This window comes from Bubalus bubalis, chromosome 11, assembly GCF_019923935.1.
Source record: "Bubalus bubalis isolate 160015118507 breed Murrah chromosome 11, NDDB_SH_1, whole genome shotgun sequence".
Classification (NCBI taxonomy): domain Eukaryota; kingdom Metazoa; phylum Chordata; class Mammalia; order Artiodactyla; family Bovidae; genus Bubalus; species Bubalus bubalis.
This window is the reverse complement of record NC_059167.1, coordinates 79322194-79337251: the sequence shown is the minus strand read 5'-3', so window position 1 is coordinate 79337251 and position 15058 is coordinate 79322194. Positions and strand designations below refer to the sequence as shown.

General features: G+C 39.1%; 1 protein-coding gene and 1 gene segment (V, D, J or C); both read right to left on the bottom strand.

The window, feature by feature from the left end:
- Positions 1-389: 389 nt before the first annotated feature.
- Positions 390-7867, bottom strand: LOC102391317. 4 transcript variants are annotated; one of them, XM_045162110.1, is made up of 4 exons: positions 6583-7867; positions 6279-6367; positions 5190-5349; positions 390-1766 (listed from the first exon to the last, which is right to left on the bottom strand). In XM_045162110.1, coding segments are annotated over exons 1-4 (438 nt in total). In that variant the 5' UTR covers positions 6770-7867; the 3' UTR covers positions 390-1764. The 4 variants fall into 4 exon arrangements, 3 of the variants coding, with proteins under 3 accessions (XP_045018045.1, XP_045018044.1, XP_045018043.1); XR_006639745.1 differs by having other exon boundaries at positions 5190-6367; positions 6583-7866; XM_045162109.1 differs by lacking the exon at positions 390-1766 and having other exon boundaries at positions 4682-5349; positions 6583-7864.
- Positions 7868-12302: 4435 nt separating this feature from the next.
- Positions 12303-12902, bottom strand: LOC123328159. The segment is given in 2 exon segments: positions 12303-12596; positions 12739-12902. Coding segments are annotated over 2 exon segments (333 nt in total).
- Between the last annotated feature and the right edge of the window lie 2156 nt (positions 12903-15058).

Here is a 15058-nt window from a genome sequence, read left to right as displayed (position 1 = left end):
GTTATCTTGAAAAGATCTCTAGTCTTTCCCATTCTGTTGTTTTCCTCTATTTCTTTGCACTGATCACTGAGGAAGGCTTTCTTATCTCTTCTTGCTATTCTTTGGAACTCTGCATTCAAATGGGTATATCTTTCCTTTTTTCCTCTGCTTTTTGCTTCTCTTCTTTTCACAGCTATTTGTAATGCCTCCTCAGACAGCCATTTTGCTTTTTTGCATTTCTTTTTCTTGGGGATGGTCTTTATTCCTGTCTCCTGTACAATGTCACGAACCTCCGTCCATAGTTCATCAGGCATTCTGTCTATCAGATCTAGCCCCTTAAATCTATTTCTCACTTCCACTGTAGAGTCATAAGGGGTTTGACTTAGGTCGTACCTGAATGGTCTAGTAGTTTTCTCCACTTTCTTCAATTTCAGTCTGAATTTGGCATAAGGAGTTCATGATCCGAGCCAATCAGCTCCTGATCTTGTTTTTGCTGTCTGCATAGAGCTTCTCCATCTTTGGCTGCAAATAATAAAGTCAATCGTATTTTGGTGTCGACCAGCTGGTGATATCCATGTGTAGAGTCTTCTCTTGTGTTGTTAGAAGAGGGTTTTTGCTATGACCAGTACGTTCTCTTGGCAAAACTCTATTAGCCTTTGCCCTGCTTCATTCTGTACTCCAAGGCCAAATTTGCCTGTTATTCCAGGTCATGTATAAGTTAGATTCAAGGAGTTGAGAGTAAAGCCAGGAAGAAACCTAAGAGGTCCCTGCAGTTATACAAGAAAGAAGTACCAAATGGCTGAATTAGAAGAGTAGCAAAGAGTTTAGAAATGAGGAAATGGATGTGGGTGCTCTACAAGAGATAAGCTGACATGACCTTGATGTTTATTGAAGGTGTATGTGCTTCATTACACTCTGGTACCCATCTGCCATAGACAGTATGTTTATTCTAATAGGGCTATTTAAAAGGGCATGACTGTATCTCTATTAATTATCAAAATTAAACAGACTGTTTCAATTTCACATCTACTTGAGGATCTATATGCAGAACAAAAATAATTCCAACAGCCATGGCATTCCTGCAGCTAGTAAAATAGAATTCTGAAGCATAAAAATTATTAAGTCACCTTCCCAAGATCACTCAACTAACTAGTGGCAGATCTGGAAATATAACCTAAGTTGTTGTGTCCTGATAACACAGCACATAAGTATCTAATCTATCATGTTCTTACTGTTAACGGGAACTTTGTTCATTAGAGTGCTATGTTTAGAGATTGGGTGTATTACTAATATTATAATATTAAATAAATATACAAAGTCATGTTTGCTATGATTGTTTCATTTTTTCCCATTATTGAGTCCTGCTCCCATTTCTCATCATATTTATATTCTACAAGAAAGACAGAGCAGTAGACAAAATTCACTTTCCAGAGGAAAAACTTCCCACCTTGTGCAACAATTCCAAACTTTCTGTCCAAGGTAGCGTATTACTCTCCATGTTCAATGTATCATTTGAAGTCAATCAAGTTCACATCTGGCAGGCAAAAGATTAAAAAGCAGCCAGTTCTCCTGAATTCTCTCACTCCTGATTTCTGCATTGTGAAGTTTACTAACTGATTCAGAAATGGCAGCTCCTATGGTGACTGGGCTTCTGCACAATTTGACCCACGATCCCTGAGGGGAGCAAGGAGGCTGGTGTAGGCCCCACAAAGTGTTTGAGTGGGACACCAGGTGGCAGTGCTTCAGCTTTCATGCCTGCTGCATCCACTGTGCTGGAACCTGATTCTCTAGGAGGGAAAATAGAAACATTTAGATAAAGCTTTCACCAAGGGGTGACATTCCGGTAAAGATGTAAGGGAAGTTCAGAGATACACTATGTAGGTGTTTTGGGTAATAGCATTGCAGTAGAGAGGGCAAAGTCAAGGGACATAGGTCTTGATATAGAAACATGTTTAGAGTGTTTAAGTAATAATATCTCTTCTTTCTCTGAGCCACTTATTCTTCCTAGGACACTATTGCATAAGCAACTTGCTAAAGCATTCAGCTGAATATTCATTGGAAGGACTGATTCTGAAGCTGAAGCTCCAGTACTTTGGCCACCTGATGCAAAGAGACAACTCACTGAAAAAGACTCTGATGCTGGGAAAGATTGAAGGCAGGAGGAGAAGAGGACAACAGAAGACGAGATGATTGGATGGCATCACCAACTCAATGGACATGAGTTTGAGTAAGCTCTGGGAAAGAGTGCAAGACAGTGAAGCCTGGCGTTCTGCAGTCCATGGGGTCGCAGAGTCGGGCACGACTGAGCAACTGAACAAGAACAAAGCATTCAGCACTGTTAACTGGTTAGTGGATGATTTCGTCATATACTGATCTTGGGCCAATTGTATCTATGGTTTGGCATCTTCTTTCCTGGTTCCCTTTAACTTCCAGTTTTAACCAGTAATGTCACCACCATTAAGACATCCAGCCACCCTGGGGTCAAGTGCCTCTCCATAGTCCAAGTCTTTCTCTTTAGGAGCCCTCTAAGATGTTACATGCTACCTGGCAATAAAAATTAGAGATGCTTATCACAGTTAGAAAAGTTATGTCACATTTCTCACAGATTAAAAACTTGGGAACAATAAAATCAGAGTTTTGATATTTAAATTAGATAATGAATCTGAAATGCATCCTACACTGCCTGAAATATAGTAAGCACAGTAAATATCAACTTTCTTTTTTCTACTAAAACCTACCTTTCCTTCAATGTCCAGCTCTGTAACCTTCTACTCCTTTTTTTACCCTCCATATCAGGTCAGTGATGGGAGTTTCTAGAAAGATACTTAATCACTTATTTTCCTGGAGACTCATTATTCTTCTCGATACTTTTAGGGTTATATCTACTAGCTACACTGATGCACTGATACTCTCAGGGTGCAGAAAAGACAGGAAAGGAACACCCAGAGGAGGTAGGTATTATTTTGATTTCTCTAATGAATAATAAAATCAAGGTCATTTTTGTATGTTTACTGGCTATTGGATATAATATTTCTAAATTGAATCTCCAAGAGTTTTCCATTCTGTTTAACTATTTTCTTTTCTTTTTGATTTATGAGCTTTTCATATATCCTACACTTGAGTTCTTTTTTAGAAATATCCATTGCAAATATGGTCTACCAGTCTGGAATTGACTTTCTAACCTCTTGGCAGCTATTTTTTTAATAAAGACTATTTTAAAATACACTTTCATGTTCATAAGAAGCTAGCTTGAAAGTTTTGTTTGTTTTCTTTAAGAACTGTAGAACTGCTTTCTTTTGGTGACTGCTATTGCTTCTGATAAGAAAACAGGTATCATTCAATTGATGTTTCCCAGAATACAATATATCAATCTTCCATGAGTATTGGCAAGATTATTTCCACTTAAATAGACCCTGGGATTCTTCTTCAATGTCTTGCAAACTTCTGCCAAAACCATGATGGCCCTCTTGCAGAATTCCTTATTCATCTTTATGGCATTTTACATAACATTGCTCCTGAATAAGGTGCTTGTTGTAGAGGAATTCAATACAGCAGTGAGTGGAGGTGCTTCCTATATATAAGCAAATAGGTTATGGAATGGATAACAGAAGTAGTTATAAATACTAGCTACAATTATGTGGTCATTTGCAGTAACAAAAAAAGTAAATGTTTTTTTCATTTTGATATGAATATATTCACGTATACATTCAGTTCAGTTCAGTTCAGTTGCTCAGTCGTGTCTGACTCTTTGTGACCCCATGAATCGCAGCATGCCAGGCCTCCCTGTCCATCACCAACTCCCGGTGTTCACCCAGACTCACATCCTCTGTAGTACCCTTCTCCTCCTGCCCCCAATCCCTCCCAGCATCAGAGTCTTTTCCAATGAGTCAACTCTTCACATGAGGTGGCCAAAGTACTGAAGTTTCAGCTTCAGCATCATTCCTTCCAAAGAAATCCCAGGGCTGATCTCCTTCAGACTGGACTGGTTGGATCTCCTTGCAGTCCAAGGGACTCTCAAGAGTCTTCTCCAACACCACAGTTCAAAAGCATCAATTCTTTGGTGCTCAGCTTTCTTCACAGTCCAACTCTCACATCCATACATGATCACAGGAAAAACCATAGCCTTGACTAGACAGACCTTTGTTGGCAAAGTAATGTCTCTGCTTTTGAATATGCTATCTAGGTTGGTCATAACTTTCCTTCCAAGGAGTAAGCGTCTTTTAATTTCATGGCTGCAGTCACAATCTGCAGTGATTTTGGAGCCCCCCAAAATAAAGTCTGACACTGTTTCCACTGTTTCCCCAGCTATTTCCCAGGAAGTGATGGGACCAGATGCCATGATCTTCATTTTCTTAATGTTGAGCTTTAAGGCAGCTTTTTCACTCTCCTCTTTCACCTTCATCAAGAGGCTTTTTAGTTCTTCTTCACTTTCTGCCATAATGGTGGTGTCATCTGCATATCTGAGGTTATTGATACGTATACATTAATTATTTTTAAATCCCCTGTGTCATTTGGTTGCCTGTAGTAACATAAAATGTGCTGCTGCTGCTGCTAAATCACTTCAGTCGTGTCCGACTCTATGCGACCCCATAGACGGCAGCCCACCAGGCTCCCCTGTCCCTGGGATTCCCCAGGCAAGAACACTGAGTGGGTTGCCATGTCCTTCTCCAATGCATGAAAGTGAAAAGTGAAAGTGAAGTCGCTCGGTCGTGTCCTTAGGGACCCCATGGACTGCAGACTACTAGGTACCTCCGTCCATGGGATTTTCCAGGCAAGAGTACTGGAGTAGGGTGCCATTGCCTTCTCCAATAAAATGTGCTAATATCTCATTGTATCTCAGTTATTAAGATACAGGATTCAATGCAAGAATGTGATTCAGCTAGAAGAGGAAAGAACATCACCCAAAAAATGGATAAATGAACTTGGTATAATCTTTGCAGGAGGGAATTAACTTGTATTGGTTGAATTATTGCATCATATCAGCAGGAAGAATAGTTTTCCTGTTGACTTTATGACAAAGTTGTGTTGTTAAAAGAGGAACTGATGGATGCCTAGTTAACAAATCAATTAAATAGTTAAGCTGTTGCAGTAACTTTGTACTGCCCCAACCTAACTATCTAAAAATCTATTTGGAAGGTACTTGTCATGAAGTAGCCATATTTTTATATTCTGCTGGTTGGTGCAGGGCTCCAGGCACTGTGGCAACTCACACATGTTGCTGCTGATCAACTTCATCATCTTATTGATGACACACAACTCTTCCACTTCCCACCAGATCTCCAAATCTTCTGTTCGTCCTGGGCCAAGTATGCGTGTAGAATAACAGCAGGTGACACTCTTCTCCTCAAGGTCACTCGTTCTTGTGAGACACTAAAGGAGGTGAGAGACAAGTTTTAGTGTGTTATGCAGGTTCTGTTATCCTCATGGTTCTAGTATGTCCTTATGAATCACAGTTCGTCCATGCTTTTGTCTACACCCAACTTTCCCTCAAATGTTACTCTTGCTGGATAAAAGTGAATTCAGTCTCAACACCAGATACAAAGATAACAGCTTTGTATAGACTCCTCCAGCTCTAGCAATTGTCTGAGTTCTAATCTCGATAACTAATCTCCTATTCGACACCATTAGTGGTTCTGCTTTTCTGATTGTAACTTCAATGACACAAAGTCTAAGAGGAAAGGACTAAGGAAATGATTTTCTTGATGATTCCAGATAACTATAACTAGACCCATGTTTGTCATGTGAGGGTCTTTAGGCGAAGCTGCCAGTTTGATGTATTATGGGGCAAATATTCAACTTTAGACAACGCATGTTCCGTATGATTGTTTGAAAGTCAAAAATTCAAGACTCAGAATGTATTAGTAGAAAGATACTCTGGACACCTGTTTCCAAATGACATGGAAGGAGTTTTTGTTTAAAATTAAATCCTCTAATCTAGACCACAGACGAAGCAACCACAGGACTACCATTTCTTGTCTGAGGTCTGCAGGTGGGCATTTCAGCTGGGGTTCTGCAGCAGGGGGGCTCTCTCTTATTACACTCTGGGGTTTTTGTACAGCTTTTCTCATTACTTCAAGCACTGTGAGTTCCCGGACTGCACAAAAGTACTTTGCAGAGTCTTCCAGCTGTAAGGCTGAAATGGTGAGGCTGATGGAGTTCTGTGCTTTCTGAAAGTTTACAGAGTAGCGGCCGTTCCTTGCATTTGGGCCAGAAGATTCCTGACGAATAAGGAAAGTCATCTCTCCACTGGAAAGCTGCTTGTACCAATAAAGGTAGTGCTTGTACCTACTCCAACTTACTTCATACCGACAGTTCAGAATGACAGATTGCCCTATTTGACTGGTTACGTATGGCTGGTCTTGAGTAACTTTCTGGGCCACACAAGATCCTGTGGAAAAAAATCAGAAAACTGAGCTGAAGTAGTGAACGAAATAATGTAGCCATTAGACTAATTTGAGACCCAAAGAAAACCCAAATTGAAATCATAATAAATATGCTTTTCCCCAACCCTCCTTTCCTCCCCAAGTCCCTGTGAAGCTCCACATGTCTGCGTGCAGGCCTTTCACCCCAGACACTCGCACCCAGGCTTAGAAGCATCCCTACCAGAGAAGGTGATGGCCAGGAACACCCAGAGCAGACTGGAGAGCGGCATGAGGCATGGATTCCACTGCACAAATGTGCTCAGTTCTGCCTCAAGCTGAGAGTTCAATGTCTTTGAATGCCTGACAGCCCAAATACATAGTACCCAGTACCTGTGTGTCTTCCCCCAACAGGAAGTAGGAGTTGTCATGTTTATAGACCACGTGATCTGTGCACAGATGAGAAAAAGTCTGACTCACCACATACCTTTGTTTTGTCTACTTATCTTTCTCTGGTCATGAATTACCTGGTCAATAATGACCTATGCATATCTGAAAGGGACCTGAAAAAAGCAATCCTCATGAAAGGTTTGAGTTGAGGAGAACTGAAGAATAAACAAGTTGACATACACTGGTAATTATTCAGCAGAATAACTTTACCAGCCCATTTAAAATATAATTTAGTATATGCGATGAACCCTTATAATCTATTTACAGTCATCATTTAGCCTATGCCTCCTTTCCTCCATCCAGAGTCTAATGACTCTTTTAGGAAGCTCATATACCTTCAGCTTTCTTAATGAAAGGCAGTCTTATCCAAATAGTTAATGTATCTCTTGTTTACTGGGTTCTAGGGCTCTAGTTAGGTTTTCCTGTACATGCATTACTTTAAGATCAAACAATAACAAATCAGTCCTTCTGACTTTCAGAATCTATTCCATTATCTATGTTTTTATGAAATTATAACAGGAATACAATATTTTTTGTACAGCTTTTCCCATTAGTTCAAGCACTGTGAGTTGCCAGACTGCACAAAAATATTTTGCGGAGTCTTCCAGCTGTAAGGCTGATATTGAGTCTTACTTATTAGACTTTGAGAAGGATCAGGGTATTCAGACCTGCTGCCTCCCAAACTAGAATCATACTTCTTAGATCATGTGTCCTAGAGTTGTCCTCACGTCATGTTTTCCATGTCATTGGCCCAAAGAGTTCAGTCTCACTTGTTAGTGGCTCATTATTTTTCTCTTTGTGAAATAAAGTCAATAGAAGCATGCCAGATCTTTCTGTGACACAATGCTATAACACACTCCTGCCAAACTTGGTATCTACAGGCTGCAGACACTTAGTACCTGTCAATACCACAGAAGCTGGTGACTGAAGTACTGTATACTGTTACAAGATCATGTAGAATGTAACTGTCACTCTTCCATCTAGTTTCTTTGTTTTAATGGAAGAATTAACATAAAATACTCAAAGGCAAATAGACAAGTACAAAGGAAAGTACAGACAAGTTCTCTAAAACAGTGCCAGTCCTTTAATTTTAGGACAAGATAACTAGTGATGCAGGAATAAAAGTGTATATTTAGTTGAAATGTCTACTCCTCTGTCTCATTTCACCTCAGAGTGCTGACAGGCAGCTGATGCCCTGGTTTGCAATTATTTATAACTAAGTAGAAGAGACCATGGATGCCCACAGCAGCCTAGGCAGTAGCATGATAAAATGAAAAATATATATATTAACGGAATAATTACAGATATAAAGAAATTGATATTGATAAATGTTTATCACAACACAGAACTTACTCTGATTTTACAGGCACTTCTTTTGATGCATAACTCTATGAAATTTTATCACATGTGTGAGTTCTTGTAACTGTCACAGAAATCACAATACAGAACTTCCATCACTCTAAAAAATGTCCCTTTGCACACGTTCTCACCCCTGCAATCCTTGATCACCCCTGGCAACTACTGATCTCCTTTTCATTTCTATATTTTTCCTTTTAAGAATGTCATGTAAGCAGAATCATACCTTATATATGGAATCATTATGGATCATAACCATACTATCCAATGTGTTATACATCAAGCAGCCTTCTGAGATAGACTTTTTTCCACTCAGCATAACACTCTTGAGATCAGTCTAGCTTATTGCATGTCTCAGTAGTCTGTTCCTTTTAATCACTACAGACTTTTCTCAACTAAGGATGGTTTGACTTGCACTTATTGACTTTATGGTGGTGAGAAAGCCATATGCATTTGGTTGAGAGCATACTATGAATTTTGATATTTTCCTGGGCTAGCACCATGCAGCATGATATTCTCAGGTGATGCTGGGAGTGAGCTGAGCTTCTAGTCAGCCCCAGAATCAGGAGCATGAACAACCTTTCTGTACCCATACAGCCTTTCTGTTTTTCACTCTCGGCTCAGCAGTCAATAAATTACATGAGAATTTTCTATACTTTACTATAAAATAAACTTTGTGTTAGATGATTTTTCCCAACTGCAAATTAATGTAACTGTTGAGCATAATAAAGCTAAAATAAGATGTTTGGAGGGTTAGATGTAATAAGTGCTTTTTTCTCCTTAATACAATATTTTCAACTTACAAAGGTTTATTAGAACATAACTCCATCGTAAGTTGAGGAAGATCTATAAATAATATGTCTGTTTATTCATCAGTTTACCCATTGAAGATGTTTCCAGTTTGGGGCCATCATCAATAGAGCTACCATGAATATTCATCTACAGATTTTTGTATGAACATAAGTTTTTTATTTCTCAAGCATTAATACCACAAGTGTGATTGCTGAGTTGTAAGGAAAGTGGATATTTAAGTTTATGTGAACCTGATGTACCATCTTCTAGAATGACTGTACCATTCACCCACCAGCAATGCATGAGTGATCCAATTTCTCTGCCTCGTTGCCAGAACTTGGTATTGTCAGTACTTTTAGTTTTAGCCTTTATGACAGTTGTGGAGTGCTATCTCATTGTGTCTCTAATTTACATTCCCTAACTGCTATTGATGTTGAACATTTGTTCAAATACTTATTTATATGCTTTTATCCCTACTACATATCCTCTTTGGTAAAGTGCCTGTGTTAGTCTTTCGTTCATTTTTCAACTGGATTGTTTTCTTCCTGCTCAGTTTAGGAGTCCATTGTATTCTGAATACCACTCTTTTGATGGAAATATAGTCTGCAAACATTTCCTGCCATTCACTGGTTTGTCTTTTTCATTCTCTTAATAATAACTTTCACAGAACAATAATTTTTAATTTTAATGAAATCTAAGTTTTTTTTTTTATCAGTTGTGCTTTTGATGTCATGTCAAAAATCTTTTTGCCTAACCCTACTTTATAAAGATTTTCTCTTATGGTTTCTTCTAAAATATTTATAGTTTTACATTTGAATGTATGATCCATTTTGAGACTAAATTCAATGTTTTATATAAGGTGTAAGATTTAGGCCAAGTTCCAATTATTTGCGTATAAATATCCAATTGTCCCAGTATCATTTCCTGATAAAACTGTCCTCTGTTCAATTGTCTTTGCACCTTTGTCAAAAAATCATTTTTCCCCACTTGTATGGGTTGACTTCTATACTCTTACTCAGTGACAATAGCTTGCCAATGATTTTTTAATTATCCTTTTAGCATCTGTATCATGGTTTACTTTTTCATTCCTTATATTCATAATTTATGCTTTTGCTTTTTTTTCCCTGGATAATTCTACCTAGAAACAGATCAATTTTATTAGTCAGCTTTCTCCCTTTGTGAGTCTACTTCTATAGTGTTACCAGCAGCATAAATTTATTAATAATATTGCTTTATTACCATTTTCACCCTGCAGAATCTACATATGATTTTCTCATGTGTATAACTCATGTTTTCTTTTATTACATTGATTATTCCCTTGATGATTTGAACTAGGAATAGATCAATGTTATTAATCATATTAAGAAAATTAACTATATTTAACGGTTATTTCTATTGTTTGCTTTAGAGTTCACCAATCTGAATTTTTAATTTTATCCTTCTTTTAGATTATATTGGGTTTTATTTGTTCTTTTCCTATCTTCTATTGCTGAAAGGTTAGACCATTTTTTTTTCAGCCTTTTTTCTTTGCTAATCAGTTCAGTTCAGTACAGTCACTCAGTCGTGTCTGACTCCTTGCCACCCCATGAACCACAGCACGCCAGGCCCCCCTGTCCATCACCAACTCCCGGAGTCCTAACAAATCCATGTCCATCGAGTCGGTGATGTCATCCAACCATCTCATCCTCTGTTGTCCCCTTCTCCTCCTGCCCTCAATCCTTCCCAGCATCAGAGTCTTCCCAAATGGGTTAGCTCTTCGCATCAAGTGGCCAAAGTATTGGAACTTCAGCTTCAACATCAGTCCTTCCAATGAACACCCAGGACTGATCTCCTTTAGGATAGACTGGTTGGACCTCCTTGCAGCCCAAGGGACTCTCAAGAGTCTTTTCCAACACCACAGTTCAAAAGCATCAATTCTTCAGTGCTCAACTTTCTTTGTAGTCCAACTCTCACATCCATACATGACCACTGGAAAAACCATAACCTTGACTAGACGGACCTTTGTTGGCAAATTAATGTCTCTGCTTTTCAACATGCTGTCTAGGTTGGTCATAACTTTCCTTCCAAGGAGAAAGCGTCTTTTAATGTCATAGCTACAATCACCATCTGCAGTGATTTTGGAGCCCAGAAAAATAAAGTCAGCACTGTTTCCACTGTTTCCCCATCTATTTGCTATGAAATGATGGGAACAGATGCCATGATCTTCGTTTTCTGAATGTTGAGCTTTAAGCCAATTTTGTCACTCTCCTCTTTCACTTTCATCAAGAGGCTCTTTAGTTCTTCTTCACTTTCTGCTATAAGGGTGGTGTCATCTGCATATCTGAGGTTATTGATATTTCTCCCGGCAATCTTGATTCCAGCTTGTGCTTCCTCCAGCCCAGCATTCCTCATGATGTACTCTGCATAGAAGTTAAATAAGCAGGGTGACCATATACAGCCTTGATGTACTCCTTTTCCTATTTGGAACCAGTCTGTTGTTCCACGTCCAGTTCTAACTGTTGCTTCCTGACCTGCATACAGATTTCTCAAGAGGCAGGTCAGGTGGTCTGGTATTCCCATCTCTTTCAGAATTTTCCACAGTTTATTGTGATCCACACAGTCAAAGGCTTTGGCATAGTCAATAAAGCAGAAATACATGTTTTTCTGGAACTCTCTTGCTTTTTTGATGATCCAGCGGATGTTGGCAATTTGATCTCTGGTTCCTCTGCCTTTTCTAAAACCAGCTTGAACATCTGGAAGTTCACGTTTCATGTATTGCTAAAGCCTGGCTTGGAGAATTTTGAGCATTACTTTACTAGCATGTGAGACGAGTGCAATTGTGTGCTAGTCAAGCATTCTTTGGCATTGCCTTTCTTTGGGATTGGAATGAAAACCGACCTTTTCCAGTCCTGTGGCCACTGTTGAGTTTTCCAAATTTGCTGGCATATTGAGTGTAGCACTTTAAAAAGTACTTAGAAAATATAAACTTCCTTCTATGTATTATTTTAGCTGTGCCTCACACATATGTATATGTTTGTGTTCTCTCTATATTTTCTTTCAAATACTTTTTAATAGTCATTGTAATTGCTTCTTAAACATACATATGAGTTGTTTTAAATTTAGTGCCAAAATTCCAAATGTTTGGGGGTTTTTAGAGATATGTTTTCACAATTGATTTTCTATATCAACTCCATTTTGGTGAAAGAATAAATTCTGTGTAACTTCAATTTTCTTATATTAAGACTTTTTATGCACTAACAAACTGTGTGTGTCTATGTGTATATTTCATCTGCACTTCAGGATGTGTCTGGAGCCTCGGCTGCAGGTTTGGGTACAGGCTGCAGGTGTCTGGGGAGCACTGTGCACTTGCTGCACAGAAGTAGGTGGCTGAGTCTCCAGGCTAGGAAGTTGCAATGTGCAATGAGAGCTGTTGGGCACTCTTATTGAGGAAAACTGTGAGTCTTCCATCCTTCATTTCATTCACAACTGAACGTATGGCTATCAAGAATGCAGGGCCTTTACCAGGATATTGCTGGTACCATGGGAAGTAGTCAAATGTACTCGTCTCATAACTACAGTTCAGAATGGAAATCTCTCCTTCCTGGACTGTCAAAGGTTGAGGGCTTTGGCTCTGTTTCACCTGCTCTTGGTCACTTTTTTCCTTCTGTTGTCCACTCACCCCTGCTTAAAGAGATAAAAAGTCATTAGGTCCACAAATTGACATTTCCTTCTTAAAGTTTCTATCTCATGAATTTGTCTATACTCCAATTTTCTCATTCCCCCAAATTATGAGATATCCTAGGGTTTCTCCATCATAACTCACAGTCTACTTGAAGACACAGAATTAAGAATGATGCTTCCAATATCTTGTCCATTGTTCCTGGCACCAAAGTTCAGTGACAGCTCAGGTTCTTCTTCTGGTCTCCTCAGCCAGCTAGAACTCTGACTTAAGAGTCACATGAGCTTTAATTCTTTCAAGAGGCCCCACCTTCTCACAAGTGCTTTCAACTAAAGCTATTTTTTTCAAGGCAAGCACTTCTCAATTTTCTCTATCTTAGACTTGCTCAAAATTACTTTCATTGAAAAGCAGAAATCCCCTCCTTACACATGGAATATGATTAGTTTAGAATTTCTCTCCTCTATTCCTCATCTTCTTTTCCTTCACACTTCCAAGAAGGTTAAAAATCATGTAGCAGGACAACTTGATATTTTAACAGGGTTTACATTATTTCACAATGGAGAAGAGAAGAACTCCCATGAAATCACAAGATGAGCATTTATCTTTTTTTAATTACAAATACCAATTAAAGTCTGTTGAAGATATCAGTTCAGTCACTCAGTCATGTCCACCTTAATGCGACCCCATGGACTGCAGCACACCAGGCTTCCCTGTCCATCACCAGCTTCTGGAGTTCACTCAAACTCATGTCCATTGAGTCGGTGATACCATCCAACAACCTCATCCTCTGTTGTCTCCTCCTTCTGCCTTCAATCTTTCCCAGCATCAGGGTCTTTTCAAATGAGTCAGGTCTTTGCATCAGGTGGCCAAAGTATTGGAGTTTCAGCTTCAACATCTGTCCTTCTAATGAATATTCAGGACTGATTTCCTTTAGAATGGACTGGTTGGATCTCCTTGCAGTCCAAGGGACTCTCAAGAGTCTTCTCCAACACCACAGTTCAAAAGCATCAATTCTTGGGTGCTCAGCTTTCTTTATGGTCCAACTCTCACATCCATACATAACTACTGAGAAAACCATAGCCTTGGCTAGACGGACCTTTGTTGGCAAAGTAATGTCTCTGATTTTTAAAATTCTGTCTAGGTTCCAAGGAGTAAGCATCTTTTAATTTAATGGCTGCAGTCACCATCTGCTGTGATTTTGAAGCCCCCCAAAATAAAGTCTGCCACTGTTTCCACTGTTTCCCCATCTATTTGTAAAGTTAAAATAAATAAGGAGCACATGTTTTTGAAGCCCAGAATTTTGTCTCTGTATTTTATGTCATCTCAAATTCAATCAAAGAAAACATCATTACAGTCCAACAGGAGAAATAATAAAAGTTCTTATTCCTCAGTCTAATCCCATCTACCCCATCATTCTAAGGGGAACTTTTATTGTTTGTTAGACTTCTGATATGTTTTCTTTTTCATTTATTCATTCATGAATGCATCTCAATATATATTTAATGAGTGCTGCTAAGTGACTCGGAGAAGGCAATGGCGCCCCACTCCAGTACTCTTGCCTGGAAAATCCCATGGGGGGAGGAGCCTGGAGGCTGCTGTCCATGGGGTCGCGAAGAGTCGAAGGACTGAGCGACTTCACTTTCACTTTTCACTTTCATGCATTGGAGAAGGAAATGGCAACCCACTCCAGTATTCTTGCCTAGAGAATCCCAGGGACGGGGGAGCTTGGTGGGCTGCCGTCTATGGGGTCGCACAGAGTCGGACACGACTGAAGCGACTTAGCAGCAGCAGCAGCAGCAGCTAAGCGACTACTTATTATTCAATACTTGGATCTCAAGAAGGAAAGAGACAGTTCCCATCTTCTGTCAACTGAGGCCCAATACTCAAGTACACTCAGATAAAAGCTACTAAGGAGAAATGTGTATCTCTAAGATATGACAAAAAAAAAGTAATAAACTCTGCTTCTCAACTCAGCCAGATAACAGTTATAATGGAGGCGATACTTGAACTGGAAGTTACACCACTACTACTTTTCCCATAAAGATGGAGGACATGAACTCTAGGCACAGATTAACTAAGTGTGGTATATATTTATATTAGAGAAGCTAAATGTGGCCATATCCTTGAGGACAACATGTATCATTAAGAGAAGTGTTGATTTTCAAACCCATATTTTCAAACTATTAGACTACAATATACATAGATACTACCTAGGTAGAGGGATGGATAGATAGAAACATACATACATTCATATGCGATTGATAGATGTAAATGGAACCATAATAGGAGATAATAATTTAGTAGATTTTTAAGGGATGCTTTATGGCTACTTGAGGAATATGTGTTTGTGGGACAAGCATTACAGTAATCTCCGAAGCAGCATTGCCCCTTTGTGGCCATAGAAAGAAGTTACCCAGAAAAAATATATATAGCTTCTTAAAAATTCATGTTCATCACCTATGAA

What these genes read in the sequence shown, in the direction of transcription:
- LOC102391317 (XM_045162108.1), bottom strand. Translation starts at nt 6,769, where the DNA reads ATGACAACTCCTACTTCCTGTTGGGGGAAGACACACAGGTACTGGGTA. An exon ending in CCTGGCCATCACCTTCTCTG is followed by an intron (nt 6,368 to 6,582) that starts GTAGGGATGCTT and finishes TTTTTTCCACAG; the next exon opens with GATCTTGTGTGGCCCAGAAA.